The sequence below is a fragment of the Saccopteryx bilineata genome, chromosome 7, assembly GCF_036850765.1.
Source record: "Saccopteryx bilineata isolate mSacBil1 chromosome 7, mSacBil1_pri_phased_curated, whole genome shotgun sequence".
In the NCBI taxonomy this organism is placed as follows: domain Eukaryota; kingdom Metazoa; phylum Chordata; class Mammalia; order Chiroptera; family Emballonuridae; genus Saccopteryx; species Saccopteryx bilineata.
Genome location: NC_089496.1, coordinates 14,450,644 through 14,470,212, shown reverse-complemented (window position 1 = coordinate 14,470,212; position 19,569 = coordinate 14,450,644). Strand labels below are relative to the sequence as shown.

General features: G+C 41.7%; 1 protein-coding gene across 1 annotated transcript in view; it reads left to right on the top strand.

Annotated features, from left to right (window-relative positions):
* Positions 1-19,569, top strand: part of RELN (reelin) — a 673,979-nt gene that overhangs the window by 519,423 nt on the left and 134,987 nt on the right. Inside the window, exons 28-31 of the mRNA XM_066238313.1 lie at positions 4,356-4,588; positions 10,934-11,091; positions 13,244-13,451; positions 14,895-14,971. Coding sequence (XP_066094410.1) covers positions 4,356-4,588; positions 10,934-11,091; positions 13,244-13,451; positions 14,895-14,971 — 676 coding nt within the window. The remainder of the gene's footprint in view (positions 1-4,355; positions 4,589-10,933; positions 11,092-13,243; positions 13,452-14,894; positions 14,972-19,569) is intronic.

The following is a 19,569-nucleotide window of genomic DNA, read 5'->3' as shown; positions in this document are numbered from 1 at the left end:
TTGAGCATTTAAGCAATTTACATTTAAAGTGATTAGTGATTGGTACATATTTATTGCCATTTTATTTTTTAGCTATATTACTCTAGCTTTCTTTTTCTCTTCTTCCTCCTCCTCATTCTCCCCTTCCCCTTTCCTCTTCCCCTCCCCCCTCCTCCTTCTCCTCCTCCTTCCTCTTATTCTCTCTTTTTCTTCTTCTTTTCTTTTTACAGATGGCCCTTTAACATTTCTTGTATACTGGTTTGGTCTTAATAAAATTCTTTAGCTTTTTTCTATCTGGGAAGCTCTTTATTCTCCTTTAATTTTAAGTGATAGTTTTAGTGAATAAAGTAACCTTGGTTGTAGGTCCTTGCTTTTCATCACTTTGAATATTTCATGCCACTCTCTTCTGGCCTGAAATGTATCTGTTGAGAAATCGGCTAACAGTTTTATGGGCACTCCCTTGTTGGTAACTGTCTTTCTCTTGCAGCTTTTAAAATTTTCTCTTTGTATTTAAACTTTGACTTTTATTTATGATGTGTCTTTGTGTGGGCCACTTTGTCTTCATCTTGTTTGGGACTCTCTGCACTTCCTGGACTTGTGTGTTTTTTTCCTTCACTATGTCAGGGAAGTTTTTGGTCATTATATTTTCAAACAGATTTTTGATTCCTTGCTCTTTGTCTTCTCCTTCTGGTACCCTTATGGTATAAATGTTGTTATGCTTCATGTTGTCCCAAAGGTCTCTTAAACTATCTTCCTTTTATCCTCTTTTTAATTTTTGTTTCTGCTCTGATTGGGTATTTTCACCTTGTCCCTGATTTGATCTGACCTACTACTTATTCCTTTCAGTGTATTCTTCATTTCAGATATTGTCTTCTTCATTTCTGACTGGTTCTTTTTTATGGTTTCTATGTTTTTTTGTGTTATTGAAGTTCTCACAAATTCCTTTTAGTTCTCACTAAATTATTTGAGCATCCTTATAACCATTATTTTGAACTCTATATATTATAAATTGCTTGCCTTTATTTCATTTAGTTCCTTTTTTTTTTTTTTTTTTCGGTTTTTCCTGTTCTTTCATTTGGGGCCTGTTTCTTTGTCCCCCATCTTGGCTTCCTCTTCCTGTTTATTTCAGTGTTTAGGTAGCTGTGTTATGACTCCCAATCTTAGTAGAGTGGCTTAATGGAGTCGGTGTCCTGTAGAGTGCAGTGGTCCTGTCTCCTCCACCGCCTGTGCTGGGTGCATCAGGAATGCCCCTTGAGAGGGTTATGTGGGCCGTCTTGTTGTAATTGAGTGTTTTTTTAATATTTTTTCTTATTTTAATTATTTTATTTATTTATTTATTTATTCATTTTAGAGGAGAGAGAGAGAGAGAGAGAGAAGGGGGGGAGAGCAGGAAGCGTCAACTCCCCATGTGCCTTGACTGGGCAAGCCCAGGGTTTTGAACCGGCAACCACAGTGTTCCAGGTCGATGCTTGATTCACTGCGCCACCACAGGTCAGGCTGTAATTGAGTCTTGATTGCTATTAGCCCGTTCATGTATGGTGTCAGTCCCCAGGCTGGTTGACTGTGAGGCTCCACCCCACCACAGCCTGTGAGCTGCTGTGCAGGTGCTGATCACAGGAAGTGGAGTCTGCCTCAGCAGGGTCTGATGCCTGCCAGAATCTTCCTTTGGATATGCCTCTTTTGAAGCTTAGTGGATCCTGCTTTGATGTGGTCTGAAGCTGGCCACTGGCTATGTTGTTCCTGGGCCTTTTTGGAGGGACACTAGTTCAGGTCAATGTCAGACACTGCCTGTGACCGACCCTCGTCAGCCTGTTTGTAGCTACAAGTGATGCACAGTTTATGGCCAGTTCTACCAGACCTGGGTGTGCAGGAAGGACCAAGCTCTGTGCCAATGCCAGTTTTTACCAGTACCAGGCCTGAGGGCAGGTCAGCGAAAGTCTCAAAGCATCCCCAGACCTGCCCCTGCCTGCCTCTGCCTGTCTTCCTGATAGGCTCAGTCGCTGAAGACGCGTCAGGTGTACTCACGTTGCATGAGGTAGTTTCTCAGTCAGTCCCCTGGTAGAGGCAAGAGGTGTTCATAAGACTGATACAGGTTCAAACACAGTGCTAGGTCTGAGGCCACTTCGCCGAAGTCCCAGGGTATACCAAGTCTAGCTGCCATCTGCTGTGTGCTCACAACCTCTGTGGCAAGATGTGGCCTCATGGAGTCACCAGGTTGAGGCTAGCAGAGTCTATCAGGCCCCAACAGATCAAGAGTTAGCTGTGTGGAAGGAGGGGTCTGCACTACTCTGGCACCTGAGGGAAAAATGGCTCCTACCTAGCACCACATAACGCAGTCTGTCCCAAATTTTTCCAGGAGGAACCCAAGCTCAGCATGATAGAGCCTCCTGCAGTCAGGAGGATGGGGCTAGTGGATCACCCATGAGGGAAAGGTGCTGGTCAGGCTTTAGAGAAGGTTGGGGCTGTGGCCCCTGCCTCAGAGCCACATAACTCAGTCTGTGCTAGATTTTGCCCAGCCTGACCTGTGGATGCGCAGTGGATTAGCGTCAACCTGAAATGCTGAGGTCACCGGTTCGAAACCCTGGGCTTGATGGGAGTTGATGCCTCCTCCTCCTCCTCCTCCCTTTCTTTCTCTTTTTCTTTACTTCTCTCTCTCCTCTCTAAAATGAATAAAGTCTTTTAAAAAAAAACAAAAGAAAGAAAAGATTTTTCCCAGTCTTCAGCATGATGGAACCACCAGGAGTCAAGTAGGTGGGGCCACTGGGAACCCAGAGGGTGGGACAAGCAGATCTCTCATAACAATGGCCTGTATCCCAAAGCCATACAGCTCAGTCACAGACAGTACCTGAGTCAGCCCAGACTTCTGCACCCCAGCAAGGCCACTGACTCCTCAGCAAAGCATGAACTCCACAGAGTGGAATGCGCAGGAGTCCAGAGGCTGCGGCTATTATTTCCCTCCAGGTTGAAGCAGTGTGTAGAGGAGTGCTCCACCCAAGAAAGATGGCATCTGCAATATGGGAGAGTGACTCAGCACAGAGGTCCTGGTGGCTGTCCCTTCAGCCCTCTACCCAGAGCCATAGACTACCCCCTGTCCTCACACTTGCCCTCTGTTGGAGCCCAGGGTGATTGGCTGCAAATGAATATTTGTGTGTTGGCCCTTTAAGAAGATGCCTGCATCTAGCAGAAACCTCTTCCTGGAGGTTAGGAACCCTGATGATTTTCACAGCCAGATGCTGTGTGGGTGCCTCTTCTTGTCTCTGGTGCTCTGAGCTGGTTAGCCCAGCTTGGGGTTGAGACCCCACACTTCTCAGGGCAAACCCCTTGCAGCTGAGACATCCTCCCAGAACCTCAGCTCTGCCTGTGGGAGCAGAGCAGCCCTTTCACATCCCCACCCTTCTTATTAGCCTCCATGTCCTTCTCCTATAAAGTCTCGGTTATAGGACTTCTCTTCAGTTGGTTATTTAGTGCGATGTTTCTGTAATTTAGTTGTAATTCCAGTTTGGTCCTGGGCAGAGGTGAGTGTATGTTTCACTTACTCCACTGCCATCATGAAGAGGTTATTGGAATCTTCTTTTGAAAGGCTGGAGCAAGCTACTGCATAGTCTCAAGGATAAACTGGTTGACCTCTTAAACTCTGGCCCAATGGAAAGTAGGAGAAAAGTTCTAGAAGTGTGATAACTTGAAGTATATGACAAAAATATTATCCTTCTTTATAAAGCTTAAAAGATAAAAAAAAAAAAGAGAAATACAAATAGTTGTGCTAGGGCATTGAGATTTAGGTTGCATTTTTTTCATGTTTATTCTATGGTGACATTTCTCTACGTATGTGCACAAAGAAGTAACAATTTTATTTCTGGATTACTTTACTTATTTGATGCTGTGACAAAAACTAAGCTCTTTCATCTAAGTTGACAATGATTCCTTACCGGGCTTTGGCAAGAAAATTGAATAAAGATGTTTGTTCCACTAAAGCAGAGAGGACAGCCCTCTCTTCAAGTACCCTTCGGTTCTGAAGAGGACAGCTTCTCAGCTTGACTTCCCTCTGTTTGCACCATCTGGGAGGGGAGAGGAACACATTTCTTGGCTTTTGTCCAAGGCTCCATGTCACAGCTCCTGTGCTTCTCTCTTCCCTCCGGTAAGCCCAAGAAATTCACAAAATGGGCAACTGATCCAGCTTTCTACTAAAAGCACCTGTTGCTTGCCCAAACAAAGAACTCCAGGACCTGTGGAAGGGCCTTGGTTAAAGTGAGCTGTAGGACTTATCACTGTCAATTTAACGGCAGACTCGGCAGTAAGACTGGCTACTGGAGCACCTAATTTCCTAAATGCTGACTTGGAGCTAAAACTTTGTCTACGTCTGCCTTTCCTTTCAATAGCTAAACATAGGCTGTGCCACCCAGTTCAGCAGTGCTGCCCCGGTTCTTCTTCAGTACTCTCATGATGCCGGCATGTCCTGGTTTCTGGTGAAGGACGCCTGTTACCCAGCGTCGGCAGGCAAAGGATGTGAAGGAAACTCGCGAGAGCTGAGTGAGCCCACCATGTATCACACCGGAGACTTTGAAGAATGGACAAGAATCACCATTGTTATTCCAAGGACCCTTGCATCTAGGTAAAGTAACTTTTCTATTATGTGCCATAGCTGCTGTTTCTCGAGAGCATACATTTATCTCAGTATCTTTATTTCATGCATCTTAATAACTTAAAAAAAACCCTCATACAATCTAGCTTTATCTATTCGAGTAATAATGACTCTTGAGGAAAAGAGCACTGGAACAAAGTTCCCAAAGTAAGGATGGGTATGTGTTTATGTATGTACACGCACACATTTACACTTGTGAAACAAAGTCACTCACTCATTTATTCATTTGTTCAACAAATATTTATTGAGTACTGTTCTGGGCTCTCGGGTACAGCCATGAGCAAAAGATGTTAAAGACTAAAAGAGTATAAGGCACTATTATATCATATTTTACTTTTTATAGATTTTTGATAAATTAATGTCTCCCTGTATAGACAATTTGAAATATCTTGCAATATAAAATATCCCTTTAAATGACTGTTACCATAAATAGTAAGACAATAGAGGAAAAGATTAAAATTCAGTTGACAGAGGAATGAGATAAATGAATCAGGAACTTCAAGTGAATTAGTTTCATCAATGGGGCAATAAATTTAACTCTTAGTTCCTGGAAACGGGGAAAATATAGGATCATTTAGTTCTCATTGTTGGGTAGAAAGAAAGAAAACATACGCTTTCAGATTTTTTTTTTAAATAATGCTTTTTTTCATGCTCAGTATTCTAGAATAAATATATAGCATGTATTTATACCAGGTAGAGCAGGTAACACAAGATCAGTATTTATAACTATCATTTTATGAAAGATAAAGGAACATTCTTCAAGTGGACACTTTCTAATTGAATTCTGGAACATAATATTAAATCATGATTCAATCAAGCCATTTCTGTGCAGAGCTGAAATAATGCAATAAGTGTATTTGCACTATTTCCTGCATAAGTAACTTAATATACGGTTGGCATATGTATTAGAGCCACTCAACATATATTCAGTTTACTTCTTCCTAGAATATTATAGGATTATGCTACTCCCACACCCTTCAAACTTTGACATGGACTAATGAAATATGAGTGAAAATGAAGCATGTGACTTTAAGAACCCATGTACATTTTGTCATGTTCTATACTTCTTAGAAGCATGTTTTAAGATGAAGTTTACATTGATCTGTGTCTCTGAGTTATCTACAAGAAACAGACTTCCTTGCCAGCCTACAGTGGACATATAGCATAATCAAGAAATAAGCTTTTGTTGGGTTAAACCACTGAGATTGGGAGTTGTTACCACAGCATAATTTACCTTTTCCTGACTGATATAATGATAAAAGCTCAGCAATCTATAGGAGTGGCTTATGCATAAAGTTCTTTTTTTTTTTTTTTTTTTTTTTTTTTTTATTTTTCTGAAGCTGGAAACGGGGAGAGACAGTCAGACAGACTCCCGCATGCGCCCGACCGGGATCCACCCAGCACGCCCACCAGGGGGCGATGCTCTGCCCCTCTGGGGCGTTGCTCTGTCACGACCAGAGCCACTCCAGCGCCTGGGGCAGAGGCCAAGGAGCCATCTCCAGCGCCCAAGCCATCTTTGCTCCAATGGAGGCTCGCTGCGGGAGGGAGAGAGAGAGACAGAGAGGAAGGAGAGGGGGAGGGGTGGAGAAGCAGATGGGCGCTTCTCCTGTGTGCCCTGGCCGGGAATCGAACCCAGGACTTCTGCACACCAGGCCGACGCTCTACCACTGAGCCAACCGGCCAGGGCCATAAAGTTCTTAAAGACCTTTCTATTTGTGAACCTTTCACCTAATGATCATTAAATTTGCTATGTGTCATCTAGCTAGATAAGCTAGTTGTGTGCTCTGCCTCCTTTGTTACTTAGATGTGCATACTTCAAAAAATTATACTACAGACCTCAGTGGACAAACATCCCATCACAACATCAGGCAGGAAGTCACTGATCTCAGGACCTACATCATGAGATGTAGGGTGTGGACATGGCCCCTAGATATGGCTCCTCTTTATCTATAAGCCTGTAACCTAAAAAGACAAGATATCTACCCCACCCATGTCCACCATTGGTGAGACAATAATGAGATAACCACAATAGACACTCCTACTGAAAAAGGAAAAAAAAGTAAAGACTGGGAAGCACATAGCAGCCCTGGCTGTGGTAATTCTGAAAGCCAGCAAGATAGTGGCTTTATTAGTGATTCCCTCTTCCACAAACAATGTCCAGGGCAAGAAAGTTGCCCTGGTTAAGACAGTCTGCTCCCTAATCTATTCTTCCCAGCCATTGGTTCTACTCTCTAGGCTTCTCTCTCTGAGATACTTTTCCTTTTCTGTAAAAACATATCTGTGTTTGCAGCTAGATAGCCATCTCATCCTGCTTTCTGGTGTCTCAGGCTGGGCATGCAACCGCTGTACTCCTCACCTCTGCCATTGCCTTTCTCTCCACATGCTTTTCTGAAACTGGCCCAACCACAGCTCTTCCAAACAGATAGGTGCAGCACACCTGGGAGTTGGGGAGCAGCAGGGAGCGCCTCTTTGCTGCAATAACTAGAATATCACGGTGCTGGAAAGCATCCCTGTGAAAATAGTCAACAGAATCAGGAGCCAAAAACACAAATGTGGCTTGAGTCCCCAAAGCCAGGTAATATACAGTGGAATCCTAAGTTGTAGTTTGTTTGCTGTTGGGTGGAATAACACAATGATAAAGCCACATGTGAGAAATAAGACAAACTTGTCCGTAATATCACAAAGTGAGCCAGTGTTTTCAAGCTGCCAATGTATCAATATTTTCTTGGACCTCAGCTTTTGGAAGAAATATTCTTGCTAGAATCCAGCTTCCTGGTTAATTTGAATACCATCCAGCTTATTGGTGATGGCATCCTGACAAAGAGCTCTCTACTGAAGAGTAGTAAATATGTGTCGGCTGTAACCCAAACAAATGAACTGTCGTTCCTTCTGCAATATGTTAAACTCAGATAGCTCCAAAGACAATGTTGAAAAGCTGAGAATTCTAAGTGTGAAAATTGTCAAAATTTAGTGCTATTTTGCCACAAAATAACAGGCTTATTATAGTTACTAGAACATTCCTCTTTCACAAATAATTCTAAGCTGATTTTTCTCAAAGGAGCAGTTCATGCTCATAGTTATTCTCCTGGTTCTTGCCTACAGAGTAGAGATGGTGCCGGTGGTGAATACATGCTCGTCCCTCCCCCTGGCTCTCAGCAGCCATGTCGCCTGCTCTAGGTTTTTATGCAAAAAGCAAACCGTTGATATCTCTGGGAGGGCTAGACAGACTGTCTCCTCTACCATCACCCATCACCCGTGCACCTCTGCACAGGCAAACAGGTGCACAGGAAACCTTCGCATTTGAGAGGCAAATGCAACAACACCTCTGAAGTGTCGTAGCAGAACAAGGTGGTGTAGAAGTGAGTTCTCCTGGCAACTTAGGCATCTTCTGAACAATGGTAATCGGTGAAGGGAACAAAAATAGCATTCCATCTTTTATTTATTCCTTTTCTGAGACATTCAGGACAATGGGAAAGTTTTGTTCAATAATTTGAAGTCAAACCACACTATAGTTTATTTCTACTAAAACTACATAAGATTAAATTCTGTCTTTTCCTTAATCATCACTTCCTTCCACTGCTTTCCAGAGCTGCCTGTCAGGTCAGAGACTTCTGGAACACGCTCTCGCAGCTGCATCCTGCTCCGTGCTGGTGGTTGTCAGAGCTGCACTTACATTTCTTTGTGCAGGGATTTGATGAAATGAGTCTCCTCACTCGACTACAGGCTACACGCAGGCAGTAACCATGTAGGACTCCTGCTTCCAGGCACTGTGCCTGGCACGTGATTGGCACTTGATTGGCACTGGTGACTGCTTGTTGAAGGAAGGGATGTTGTATAAGGAATAAGGACCAGCAACAGATGATTAGCTTCATTGAAGAAGTTCAGCAAGAAGTCATTGTTCCGAAGTCTACTGTGTCTCTCTGAAAAGACACGAAGGGCACATGCACACCTGTGCACACACCATAATATTAATAATTTCAAAGCTATAGCTTCTCCATTTTAGAAGAGACAAACTATGTGGAATCTAGACATTCTTATTAGCTTCACTTTGACTGTTTCCTCCCTTCTTCTTATATGTTCTAGTAAATTCCTATTAGTCCTTCCCTTTACTGCAGCACCCCAGAATTTGCTGAGTTACTTGTGCTCGATTCCAGATTGCCTCCCGGGAGGAGAGTAGAGTGGCAGCAGGCCTCAGGAACCAGGCACAGCTTGGAGAACTTGTTTGCGTGAGTCGCCGTCAGTGGAGCTCAGTTGCTTTGCTTTGCGTCTTCAAACTGAACACCAACCAGCAAAGATGGAAAGGCGGAGCCTGGCCCTCTCCCTCTGGAGCACGGGTTTCCAGCCAGGGCCTCAGCTGCGATCCCCTGGCCTAGGCTCACCCTGTTAACAAAACGGCTAATCACTTTGTGTTATGTAGACATGGATTCATTACTCTTGACTCCTGAGGTCCTCTGCCTTCTCTAACGTCTGCAAGCACATGTGTTCTTGATTCTGCACCAGCCTTGAGACCCACAGATGGGGTGCTGCCTTCTCTCTGGCCAGACCAGACCCTATTTTTATTATTATAATGAAAATATTAGGACCCCAAGAATCAGAGATAGGTTAAAGGCCTTTACCCACTATCAGATTACCAAATTTTCTAGAATTCTACTTTCAGGTAGGATGTTCAGCCCTCTGAGTGCCTCTGGGCCTCACTCCAGGCTGCTGCTCCTGCCGTGAGGTGGAAGTTGTGGATCCATGTTTCTCTGGGTTCTATTATGGGGAGAGAAAAAAAGGCAAGTATGACTTCTAATCAAATAGGACTTATTTCAGGAAATTAGCGTATTTTCCTCTTTTATAATAGATATGCAACCTAGATTTTGGAAGGGACACAGAGGCCTCATCATTTTCCTTAAGAGCAATTGGCAAAAGCTACTGTTCATCAATTCATTTTACTTCTTTCAAGAGGAAAGATACCTTCCCAGACTAAATAACGTTACAACCCAGCGGGAGGAATTTTCCAAGGTCCATGACTCTGCAACGCATTTCCTTCTTTTCCTTCATTATTTTTTGTTTTGTTTTTGCTTTGTCTTTCTAATATTTAATTCAGTTGGTTTTTTTGTCTTAAAATATGACAAATATATTTTATATTAGCTCCAAAGAAAATAGAAGATGTGTTCACCTTCTTAACACACTGAAGAGTGTGTGTTAAGATCTTGTTTTAATAGATGGTTAATCTCTGAACACTTTTACTCCTAGTAAACAACACTGTTGGTTCCATTTTGTAAACTTGCCAAAAAGTAGGTAACTTAAAATAATAAAGGGGAAAAAAGCTATAGTTATAGTGCAGTGTTGCCAGATAACTGAAGCCATTTGAAGAGGCAGAAAGAACCCTGTCCTGATACTGACATACTGTGTCACACTAAAAGGGGAAGAAGGAAACATCTTTGTCTGCACTAATCTTTGACAGTCTTCACTCATCTTTAAGATTCTTTACCCTGGTTGACTGATTCACGCCTAGGTCTATAAATATTGGCAGCAAAATTATTTGAAATCTAGGGTATCTTTGATATCGGTAGAACTGAGGAAGAAAATCTTTTTTCCTGGTTTGAAGTCGTAGCTGCATGCAGGTTTCCACACACACCCCGTGTTTGAAAGAAAAGAGATGGACTGAAAGGACTGAAAGGCTGAGAAAGCAGCTGGGACAGGTTTCAGCTTGGCGCCCAAACACCGTTGCTGTGGGGAGAGAGGACTGGCAGCAGCCCAGCCCACTGGTGTCCCAGGGTTTTGAGGCCCCGGGACCAGGTCCCTCTTTAGTTCACTGGCAGTTGCCAGTGTTCACTTGTAGCCCAGCCGATTGCTAAGAGTTCATAGAATGAGTGTCTTGGAGATATAAAGATGGAAAGCGAGAGAGAGGCAGCAGGTGGGAATCGAGCAGTTGTTACAAACTTAACTCTTCCCTGCCAAATCATGCTGGTGGCAAACAGCCACAACCCCCTTCTGGGTCCTAGCAAAGAACATTCTTTTTGATGGTTTCAAAAACTCCCAAATGGCCTCTTAAAATATACAAGTTAAAACCTATAGGATGTTTCTGGACATCAAAAAGTCTTCTGTACCTGATACCCTTCTGATATTGAAACATTTGCATTGCAAAAGAAATAAAATAGATTTGGGAAAGATCCGAGAAAGACACCTTATGAAGATTAAAGGTCCAATCAAGCAGTCATGACTTCCAAATAAATATTTAATCTCTCTTGAATTCTTTTAACTGTTGTATAGTCCAGTGCTTAGCTGTGAGATGTTGGTGCAAGAAATATGTGTTGTTTTTCCCAACAGTAAGATCAGATTCCGATGGATCCAGGAGAGCAGCTCACAGAAGAATGTGCCTCCCTTTGGCCTGGATGGAGTGTACATTTCTGAGCCGTGCCCCAGTTACTGCAGTGGCCACGGGGACTGTGTGTCGGGGGTGTGTTTCTGTGACCTGGGCTACACCGGTAAGGCCTCCCACAGGTGTCTGGTTATTTGTGAATTATGTATCTCTGGTTACTATATTCCATGTTAGTTCTTCCAGGAAACAGATTCTGAGTTTATTCCTCTTTAAGCCCTAATTGTAGGAATTTACAACCCAAGCACATGAGGTGCGAAAGTATTTTGTAGTTTTGAGGAAGAAAAGACATAACACAAATTTTTTTATTAGTTAAGTGTAATGATAATTAACATTGTTTGAGTTCCTATTTCCTGCGAGGCACTGTAGTAAGTGCCTTTTATTTCTCATTTAATTGTAACTATAACCCAGTGCCATAATACTGTTATTGTCCCTGTTTACATTTGAGAAAACTGAGGCACAGAGAGATCTAGTCACTCTCACAAGGTCACACAGCCAGGAGTTGCTGGAGCTAGGCGTCAAACCTTGTACTCATTTTCTAAAACCCAACCTCAAGTTCTTACGCATTTGGCTCCAAGGCTCCCTGTGTTCTTTAGATTGCTTTTTAAAAGAGGTGTAATTTTATACATTTAAAGTAAAAATCGACTTAAAAAGTTATAAATCCCAGACTACCAAGGATAACTTTACAAGAAAAAAGTATTGTCTGACCACAGCAACCCTTGAATGTTGTTATAAGCAAAAATAAAAAGGGAGCTGAGATTAAAGAGTAAACTTAAAGAGAAAATATTATCAACTTCAAAATCTGTTGTAGAATTTTTCCCGGAGGCAACTTCTCCTGGGTCCTCCCAGCTCTCGCTGCCCTGCCCTGCTGGAGCGTGGCCACGGACAAGCGTGGGTTGTGGCAGGCCTTCTGTGTAGAGCGCTGCCACTTGTGACCTCAGGGTAGTTCCTCAGAGTCTGGGATTAACTCCCATTATTTATCTTGTAATAGAAGGACAACAAAGAAACTTTACTGTGGGCAAAAGGTATTTTTTTACTGTGGACAAAATCTACTTTATTGTGGAAAAAATCTTTCGTGGTTTGTACAGATTCTCTGATTAGGAAGAGCCATGGAAATGTGTGGTCCTCAATGCCTTTCTATTAGAAAATAAACAATTATTGAGGCAGAATAGTGTTTTTGATGATGGTGGTGATTGCTGTATTTCAGTAAGACAATTGTGAGATACAAACTTTTTTTTATCTTATTTTTATTCATTTTAATGCAGTGACATGGATAAATCAGGGTACATATGTTCCGAGAAAACATCTCCAGATTATTTTGACCTTTGATTATGCTGTATACCCCTCACCGAAAGTCAAATTGTCTCTGTCACCTTCTATCTGGTTTTCTTTGTGCCCCTACCCTCCCCCTACCCCCTCCCTCTCCTACCTCGCCCCCTCCCCACCCCTCCACCCCACTCCCTGTTACCATCACATTCTTGTCCATGTCTCTGAGTCTCATTTTTATGTCCCATCTATGCATAGGTTCATATAGTTCTTAGTTTTTTCTGATTTACTTATTTCACTCTGTATAATGTTATCAAGGTCCATCCATGTTATTGTAGATGATCCAATGTCATCATTTCTTATGGCAGAGTAGTATTCCATAGTATATATGTACCAAAGCTTTTTAATCCACTCGTCCACTGACGGACACCTGGGCTGTTTCCAGATCTTCGCTATTGTGAACAATGCTGCCACAAACATGGGGGTGCATTTCTCCTTCTGGAACCGTTCTATGGTGTTCTTGGGGTGTATTCCTAAAAGTGGGATGGCTGGGTCAAAAGACAGTTTGATTTTCAATTTTTTGAGGAATCTCCATACTGTTTTCCACAGTGGCTGTACCAGTCTGCATTCCCACCAGCAGTGCAGGAGGGTTCTTTTTTCTCCACATCCTCGCCAGCACTTATTCTGTGTTGTTTTGTTGATGAGCACCATTCTGACTGGTGTGAAGTGATATCTCGTTGTGGTTTTAATTTGCATTTCTCTAATGATTAGTGATGTTGAGCATTTTTTCATATGCCTATTGGCCATTTTTGGAGAAGTGTCTATTCATTTCTTTTGCCCATTTTTTGATTGGATTGTTTGTCTTTCTGGTGTTGAGATTTACAAACACTTTATAAATTTTGGTTTCTTTTCCCTAACACCTGTGCAAATGCTTCCTTTACCCATGCGTAAGGATTTCAACAAAGCTTTCTCCTATGGCTTTTTTTTCTTGGCAGCTGCGCAAGGGACCTGTGTGTCTAATGTGCCTAACCCCAGTGAGATGTTCGATAGGTTTGAGGGGAAGCTCAGCCCCCTGTGGTGCAAGATAACCGGAGGCCAGGTTGGAACCGGCTGTGGGACGCTTAATGATGGTAAATCTCTCTACTTCAATAGCCCCGGGAAAAGGGAAGCGCGAACTGTCCCTCTGGACACCAGGAATATCAGGTAAGAAGTCAATAAGTACACTTCTCCATGAACATTGTATTTATCACACTATGTGGTCTAACCTAAAATACTCCATTCTGTTATTGAAGGTTTATATAATAATCTTTCTCTATATAGAGTCTTATATGTAAAAAGGAAGCATAACTTTAAGTCTGTAATAAAATACGTAATTTCTACAAAATTTACAGCACAATTCATTAATCAGTATACAGTCAGGACCTAAGCTTATATGTCAGCTTGGCTTTCTAAAGTTCTACAGTGTAGTATTTAATATATGCCACGTAAAACAAAAACTTTTCTTCAACTTTAAATTTTGTGTCTGAAAATGTGCATCCCATTTATCTAAGTGTATTTGTATTCACTTAATGAAAACTGCTCCAGAAATATAAAATACCTATACTGACACCTACTGGTAAGATAAATATAACTGCTTGGTTTTAAGGTCAAATGAAATGGGAACACACCTAAAATTAAACTGTGCTTTTCTTTTTTAAAGTCAATTAAATTGAGAATTGGGAGAGAGGAAAGTGAAGAAGCGTTTGGAACGTTTAGACATTCTCACTACAGTCTGGGGCTCTGTGTCATGTTCTGCTCGGTCTCTTCCCCCTCTGAGTCCTTCTCACAGAAGCACGCCTGTCTTGTAGGCACTCTGTAGACTGAGGCATAATTTCATTTCATTCACACTGTCAGTTGTGAAAAATGAAACCATCTCAGTGTAAATCAATAATATACATAATTACCTGGCCCTAAACAAATGTAGCAGTCAGCTGCTCCTTTTGTATTTTTTAACCAGAACATTTACTGTGTGATAACCATTGCCCCCTCAAGAGGAACTGGACGCTGCCTCTTGGGTTTGGGTGTTGCTCCTGCACGATCCATGCCTGGCCCTGAGGTGTGCACTCTGTCGCTGCCTCATCCGACCAGTCCCAGGGGTGTGCCCCATTCAGCCTTGGCACTCTAGGTGTCCTTCCTCTTCTGTTGGCAGGGTAGCCACGCTGCGCAGGTGGGCTTCTGACGGTGGTGGCTTACGGCCCCACGGCCGCACTGCGCGTGTGTTCTGGTGGGCACTTTCCAAGCAGTGACATTCCCTTGTCATCTCGTTTCTGCCCCAAGACCAAAGAGCTCAGCTTCTTAATATTAGATTTTGTCCTTATCTTGAGTTTCCAAAATTAGTATTATTTTGATTTAAGGAATTCCCATTTTAGTGACTTCATTTAATTACATCATATCTTCACAATGAAGTGAGTTAAACTGTTTTCTTTTGTTTAGATCATCATTACAGACTAAAATAAAATCAATGTCATATGAATTACTTTTTAATGATTACAGAATAATTTGTTGTATAATCTTTGTTGTTTCTGCTGCTGATATGCCCTTTATGTTTAAAAGTACTTTTTAAGAATTATAGGATTTGTAAGTAAACTGGAATTTTTTCCCTCCCAGACTTGTTCAATTTTATATACAAATTGGAAGCAAAACTTCAGGCATTACCTGCATCAAACCAAGAGCTAGAAATGAAGGTAAGCTGATATATTTGATAGAAATTACAGTTACGATTGGCAAAGTAGTTCTTTTTCCTCCGCAAGTTGGGCCAGGATTTTGCACCCTGATTCCCTGGCCTGACCAATTGCTTTTCTTCTCTTCCCATCACTGGTGGCTAGCTGCATAGAGCCATGATCTCTAAGATCCCTCATCCAGATCCACAAGCCTGAAAAGCATTCTGTCTGCGCGGATTCAAAGTATGTTTGTTTTGGGGAATTCTGTCATAACTTTCCACAAGGAGAAAAAAATAGCAGAAACTTTTACTTCCAGCAGAGAGGCTATGAACTTGTTTGCATCAGTCATTACTGAATACAGATCAGATGCTACTTTCTGCCCACAAACATTCTTGGGTAGAAAGAGCAATTCTTGGTAATAATAAACATTAACTTTAACTGAGCATATATTATATGCAAAGCATTGTTCCAAGTGTTTTAATTATTTAATCTTCACCATACCTCTTTGCCATCAGTACTGTTATCAGTCCTATTTTGCAGCTGTAGAAGATAAGGTACAGGGGAATCGAGTCACTTACCCAAGATCATGCAGTTAGTAAGTGGAGGAACAGGGAATCAAGCCACTCACACTGGCTCCAGAACCCATGACTTAACTACCATGCTGTACTGCCTCTCCCCTTGCCCAGACCTCTGCCCTCCCTAGGCATCCATACCATCTTCCGCCTCCATGATTCAGTTCTGAAAGAGGTACAGAAGTCTTGAAGCATACAAGGTGGCCTTCAGGAGTTTTACAAATATGGCAAGGTTCCTTACGAGACTCTGAATGTGAATTGTCTCCCAGCGCAAAATCTGTGAGCTTCTCAGATACATCCTCCTCTCCAGGCCTTAATCTTAAACAAGGAGTCCTCAAGTTACGACACAGTTCCATTCCTACGATAGTGACATAACCCAAATTTTGGTGTAAGTCAAAACACACCCTAGCCTAACACAAACGGAACAGTTGCACTTGTAACAGTCCAAAATGGTGTAGGCAAGCGTTCTGGAGGACACAAGCTCCCTCCCTCACAGGCCGTGTTACTGCGCATTCTTCCGCCACGCGCAGCCAAACTACTTTGCCCACACAGTCCATAAGTACAACACTAATGGTGTAAGCTCAGACACTCATGTCTCCATTTTTTTAAGTTTTCAAGGAAGTGAGCATCATAAACTTGAAACGTCATATGTTAAGACTTGTAACCCAAGGACCCCTATAAATGGCATGTTAGGAAGTCTTGCAGCTGCTAAGTTTGTTATCTCAGACTGACTTAAACAGTACCTGTTAGCCAGTAGAACCACTGATAGCTCTGTTCACCATCCTAAATGTCCTTGGCCATGTCAGCACTAACTGAAAGCTTTTGTGACTTTAACTGAGTATCTCAGTACTTTTAGTCTAGTAATTATCTATATAATATAGTTATGGAAGCAGCAGTCTAGAAACTTTTATAGACCATTTGTGTTCCCTAATCTCTTCAATAGTTATTTATTAAGTCTTCTCTAAGCTGGGCACTGTTCAAGTGTGCTGCAGATACAGTGTCACCAAAAGACTGTTGCAGTCATCGTGATGAGCTAGGTGACCCTGCAATAACTAAAGCTCTAAATTTCAGTGAGTTAAAGCAAAGAAAAAAAGATTTCTCCTTTGTGCTACATTCTCATCATGCGTCATCTGAGGTCTTCACTCCAGCTGCTGGGTATTTCTGGATATGGCCACCCATGTAGCAAATGGAAAGAGAGTGTGGAGACAGGGACAAGAAGTGTAAGCTACCATGTGCCCAAAGAGGACGAACCAGTGTGGCACCACTGACCACAGCAGACTAAACCCCTGTCCTTAAGAGTGTACATGTGCTAGTGAGAAGAGCTAGAAAATAAAAAATAGAGAAAATAAGCAAGATGTTAGATTGATGAGCTAGATGAAAATAAATAAGCTGATAGGATGGAAAGTCAACTTATGCGGGGGAGATGTTGATTTAGAATGGTCTGGGAGGGGGATCCCTGTGGAAGTGACATTTACATAGAAATCTAAAGGATGGGAAGGAGCCATCACAGCTCAGGGAGAGTTTTCCGGCAGGAGAAGCAGCAAAGGCCACGAGGTGGGAAAGAACTGTGGTGTCTGAGGAACAGAAAGAAGGCCAGTGTGGCTTGGGGCTCGTAAAGGTTGGAGAGTGGTCTGTAATAAGGAACAGACAGGAGCTGAGTCATGCAGGGTCTTGCAGGTCATTATGGGGTCTAAATCCACGTGTCTTAGATACCAACAGACGGTTTGTCACCAGCCAGTAGCATGATATGAGATTTTACATGATTATCCTACAGCAACTATAATGCAGTTCAAAACAAATGAGTATTTCTCAAGCATATACTTTGCCCATGCAGAGATAGGAGCTTTGAGGAGTGCAAAAAATGATAGTCATCAGGACCTTGTTTTCTGATTGGAGAGGAAGAACATTTTGATGTTTCCTTTAACCCTTGTAATAAAATTACAATTGTACAATAGTTTGTGGGTTGGGATAGTGTAACAACTGTGTACATGACTCTTCAGAAAATTACAAATCCATGCCCCTATTTGTATATGAGCTACAAACAAATAAGACCTCTGACCAAAATGTAATAGGAAGTATCTACTTTTCATAGGTATTAAGTTCTCCTCTATGCTTAACCTCTAATTACAGTACTGTTACATGTCCTTTGGGGCAAATTTCCTTAAGCTTCCTTTAGGAAAAAGCAACTTCTACTCAGTTACTTTTGAACTCACTGCTGGCTCTGCAATTCACATCCCACAGGCATTTCTTAGCCTTTTATTGAAAACTGGTCATTAAAATGTAAATCTTTCTAAATCCTTGAACAAATCTTTTTCACTGATGAAAGTAAAGATTTTACTTACCCAAGCTGAAGCCTTAATTTACATATTTGGAATTAAAATCAAAATTAGGCTACTTTCAATAAGAATGGGCAAAATGCAGATGAAGTTGTAATTTAAAAAGAGAAATGCTTTTACATGCCTTAAACACTCTGGATGAGCTGACATGGCTTGGTTTATTCAGATGCTCAGTGTGTTAGGTCAGTGGTCCCCAGCCTTTTTTGGGCCACAGTCGGTTTAATGTCAGAAAATATTTTCACGGACCGGCCTTTAGAGTGGGACAGATAAACGCACAAAATAAAATTATACGGCCGGCATAAAAATTGTGGTATTTTTAAATATAATTGTCGAACTTACGAGACAAATGTCAAGAGTGAGTCTTAGACAGATGTAACAGAGGGAATCTGGTCATTTTTAAAAAATAAAACATTGTTCAGATTTAATATAAATAAAATGGAAATAATGTAAGTTATTTATTCTTTCTCTGCAGACCAGTACCAAATGGCCCACGGACCGGTACTGGTCCGCAGCCCAGGGGTTGGGGACTACTGTGTTAGGTGACACAGTTAACAGAGGCTCAGCAATTGATACAACATATAGATATTGCTGTTTTCCCTTACTGCATTTCTTTACTCTTTCATACTTCTCTGGGAGGCATTTCCTTATTGTCTCCTGGAATTGGGGGTCCTCATCTCCGCAGATGTTGCTGCCTGAAGGTATGTGTTACTCTTCTGAAAAAGTAATGAGGAAAAGGCAACCAGCAGAAACCAAATGGACTTCTTGAACCATACTTCTCATATTTTAAAGCACATCTGAATCCCTCGAGGCTTGTTCAAATACAGATTCTGATTCAGTAGGACTGGGCTGGTATGATACATAACAAAGACTCCAAAGCTGAGTGTCTAAAAGCAGCGAATATACATTACACTGGGAAACATTTTTTTCACATTTTCTATTGCATGAGGTTTTAGAACTGTTTCTATATATTTCTGCATCGCTGATTCCAAATCTGAAATTCGTTTTATGATGCATGCTCTAGTTTTTATGCAATTTTAATTTCTTTTTGTTACAATTAATGACATGCATTGGTTTTAAAATTTGAGTTAAAGGGCAATGACTCTTGGATTGAACATAGCCACAAGGCAATTAATGTTTTACAAACATCACTTTTACATAATTATAGTTGTTTTTAAATGTAAAAAATTATTATCTCATAAAAACACCCTCTTATTTTGTTTTAAGATTAAATCATGGCTTCTTTGAGTAGGCGTAAACGTAAGAACACCTTCTGTTATATATGTGGCTGTTACACACTTCAACGTCAAAGGCACAATATTTCATCATTGGTGACACGTGCATATATTGCCTATTTTCAAGTTGCCCTTGGCGATCAAGACAAGAATTGGGCTCCTCATATTGTATGTCATAATTGTGAGGAAATGCTTCGTGACTGGACAAAAGGAAAATGCAAAGGAATGAGTTTTGGTATTCCTGTGGTTTGGCATGAACCTAAGGACCACAGCAGTGACTGTTATTTCTGTCTGACCCATACAAAGGGCATCGGCAAGAAAAAATGGCATATGATCGCATATCCTAATATTCCTTCAGCAGTACGACCTATCCCACACTCTGAGACACTCCCAGTTCCAGTTTTCAATGGTTTTATTTCTTCTAAGGACGAAGAAAGTGAACATAGTGATCAAGTGTATTTTGATAAGATGCATGAGGAAAT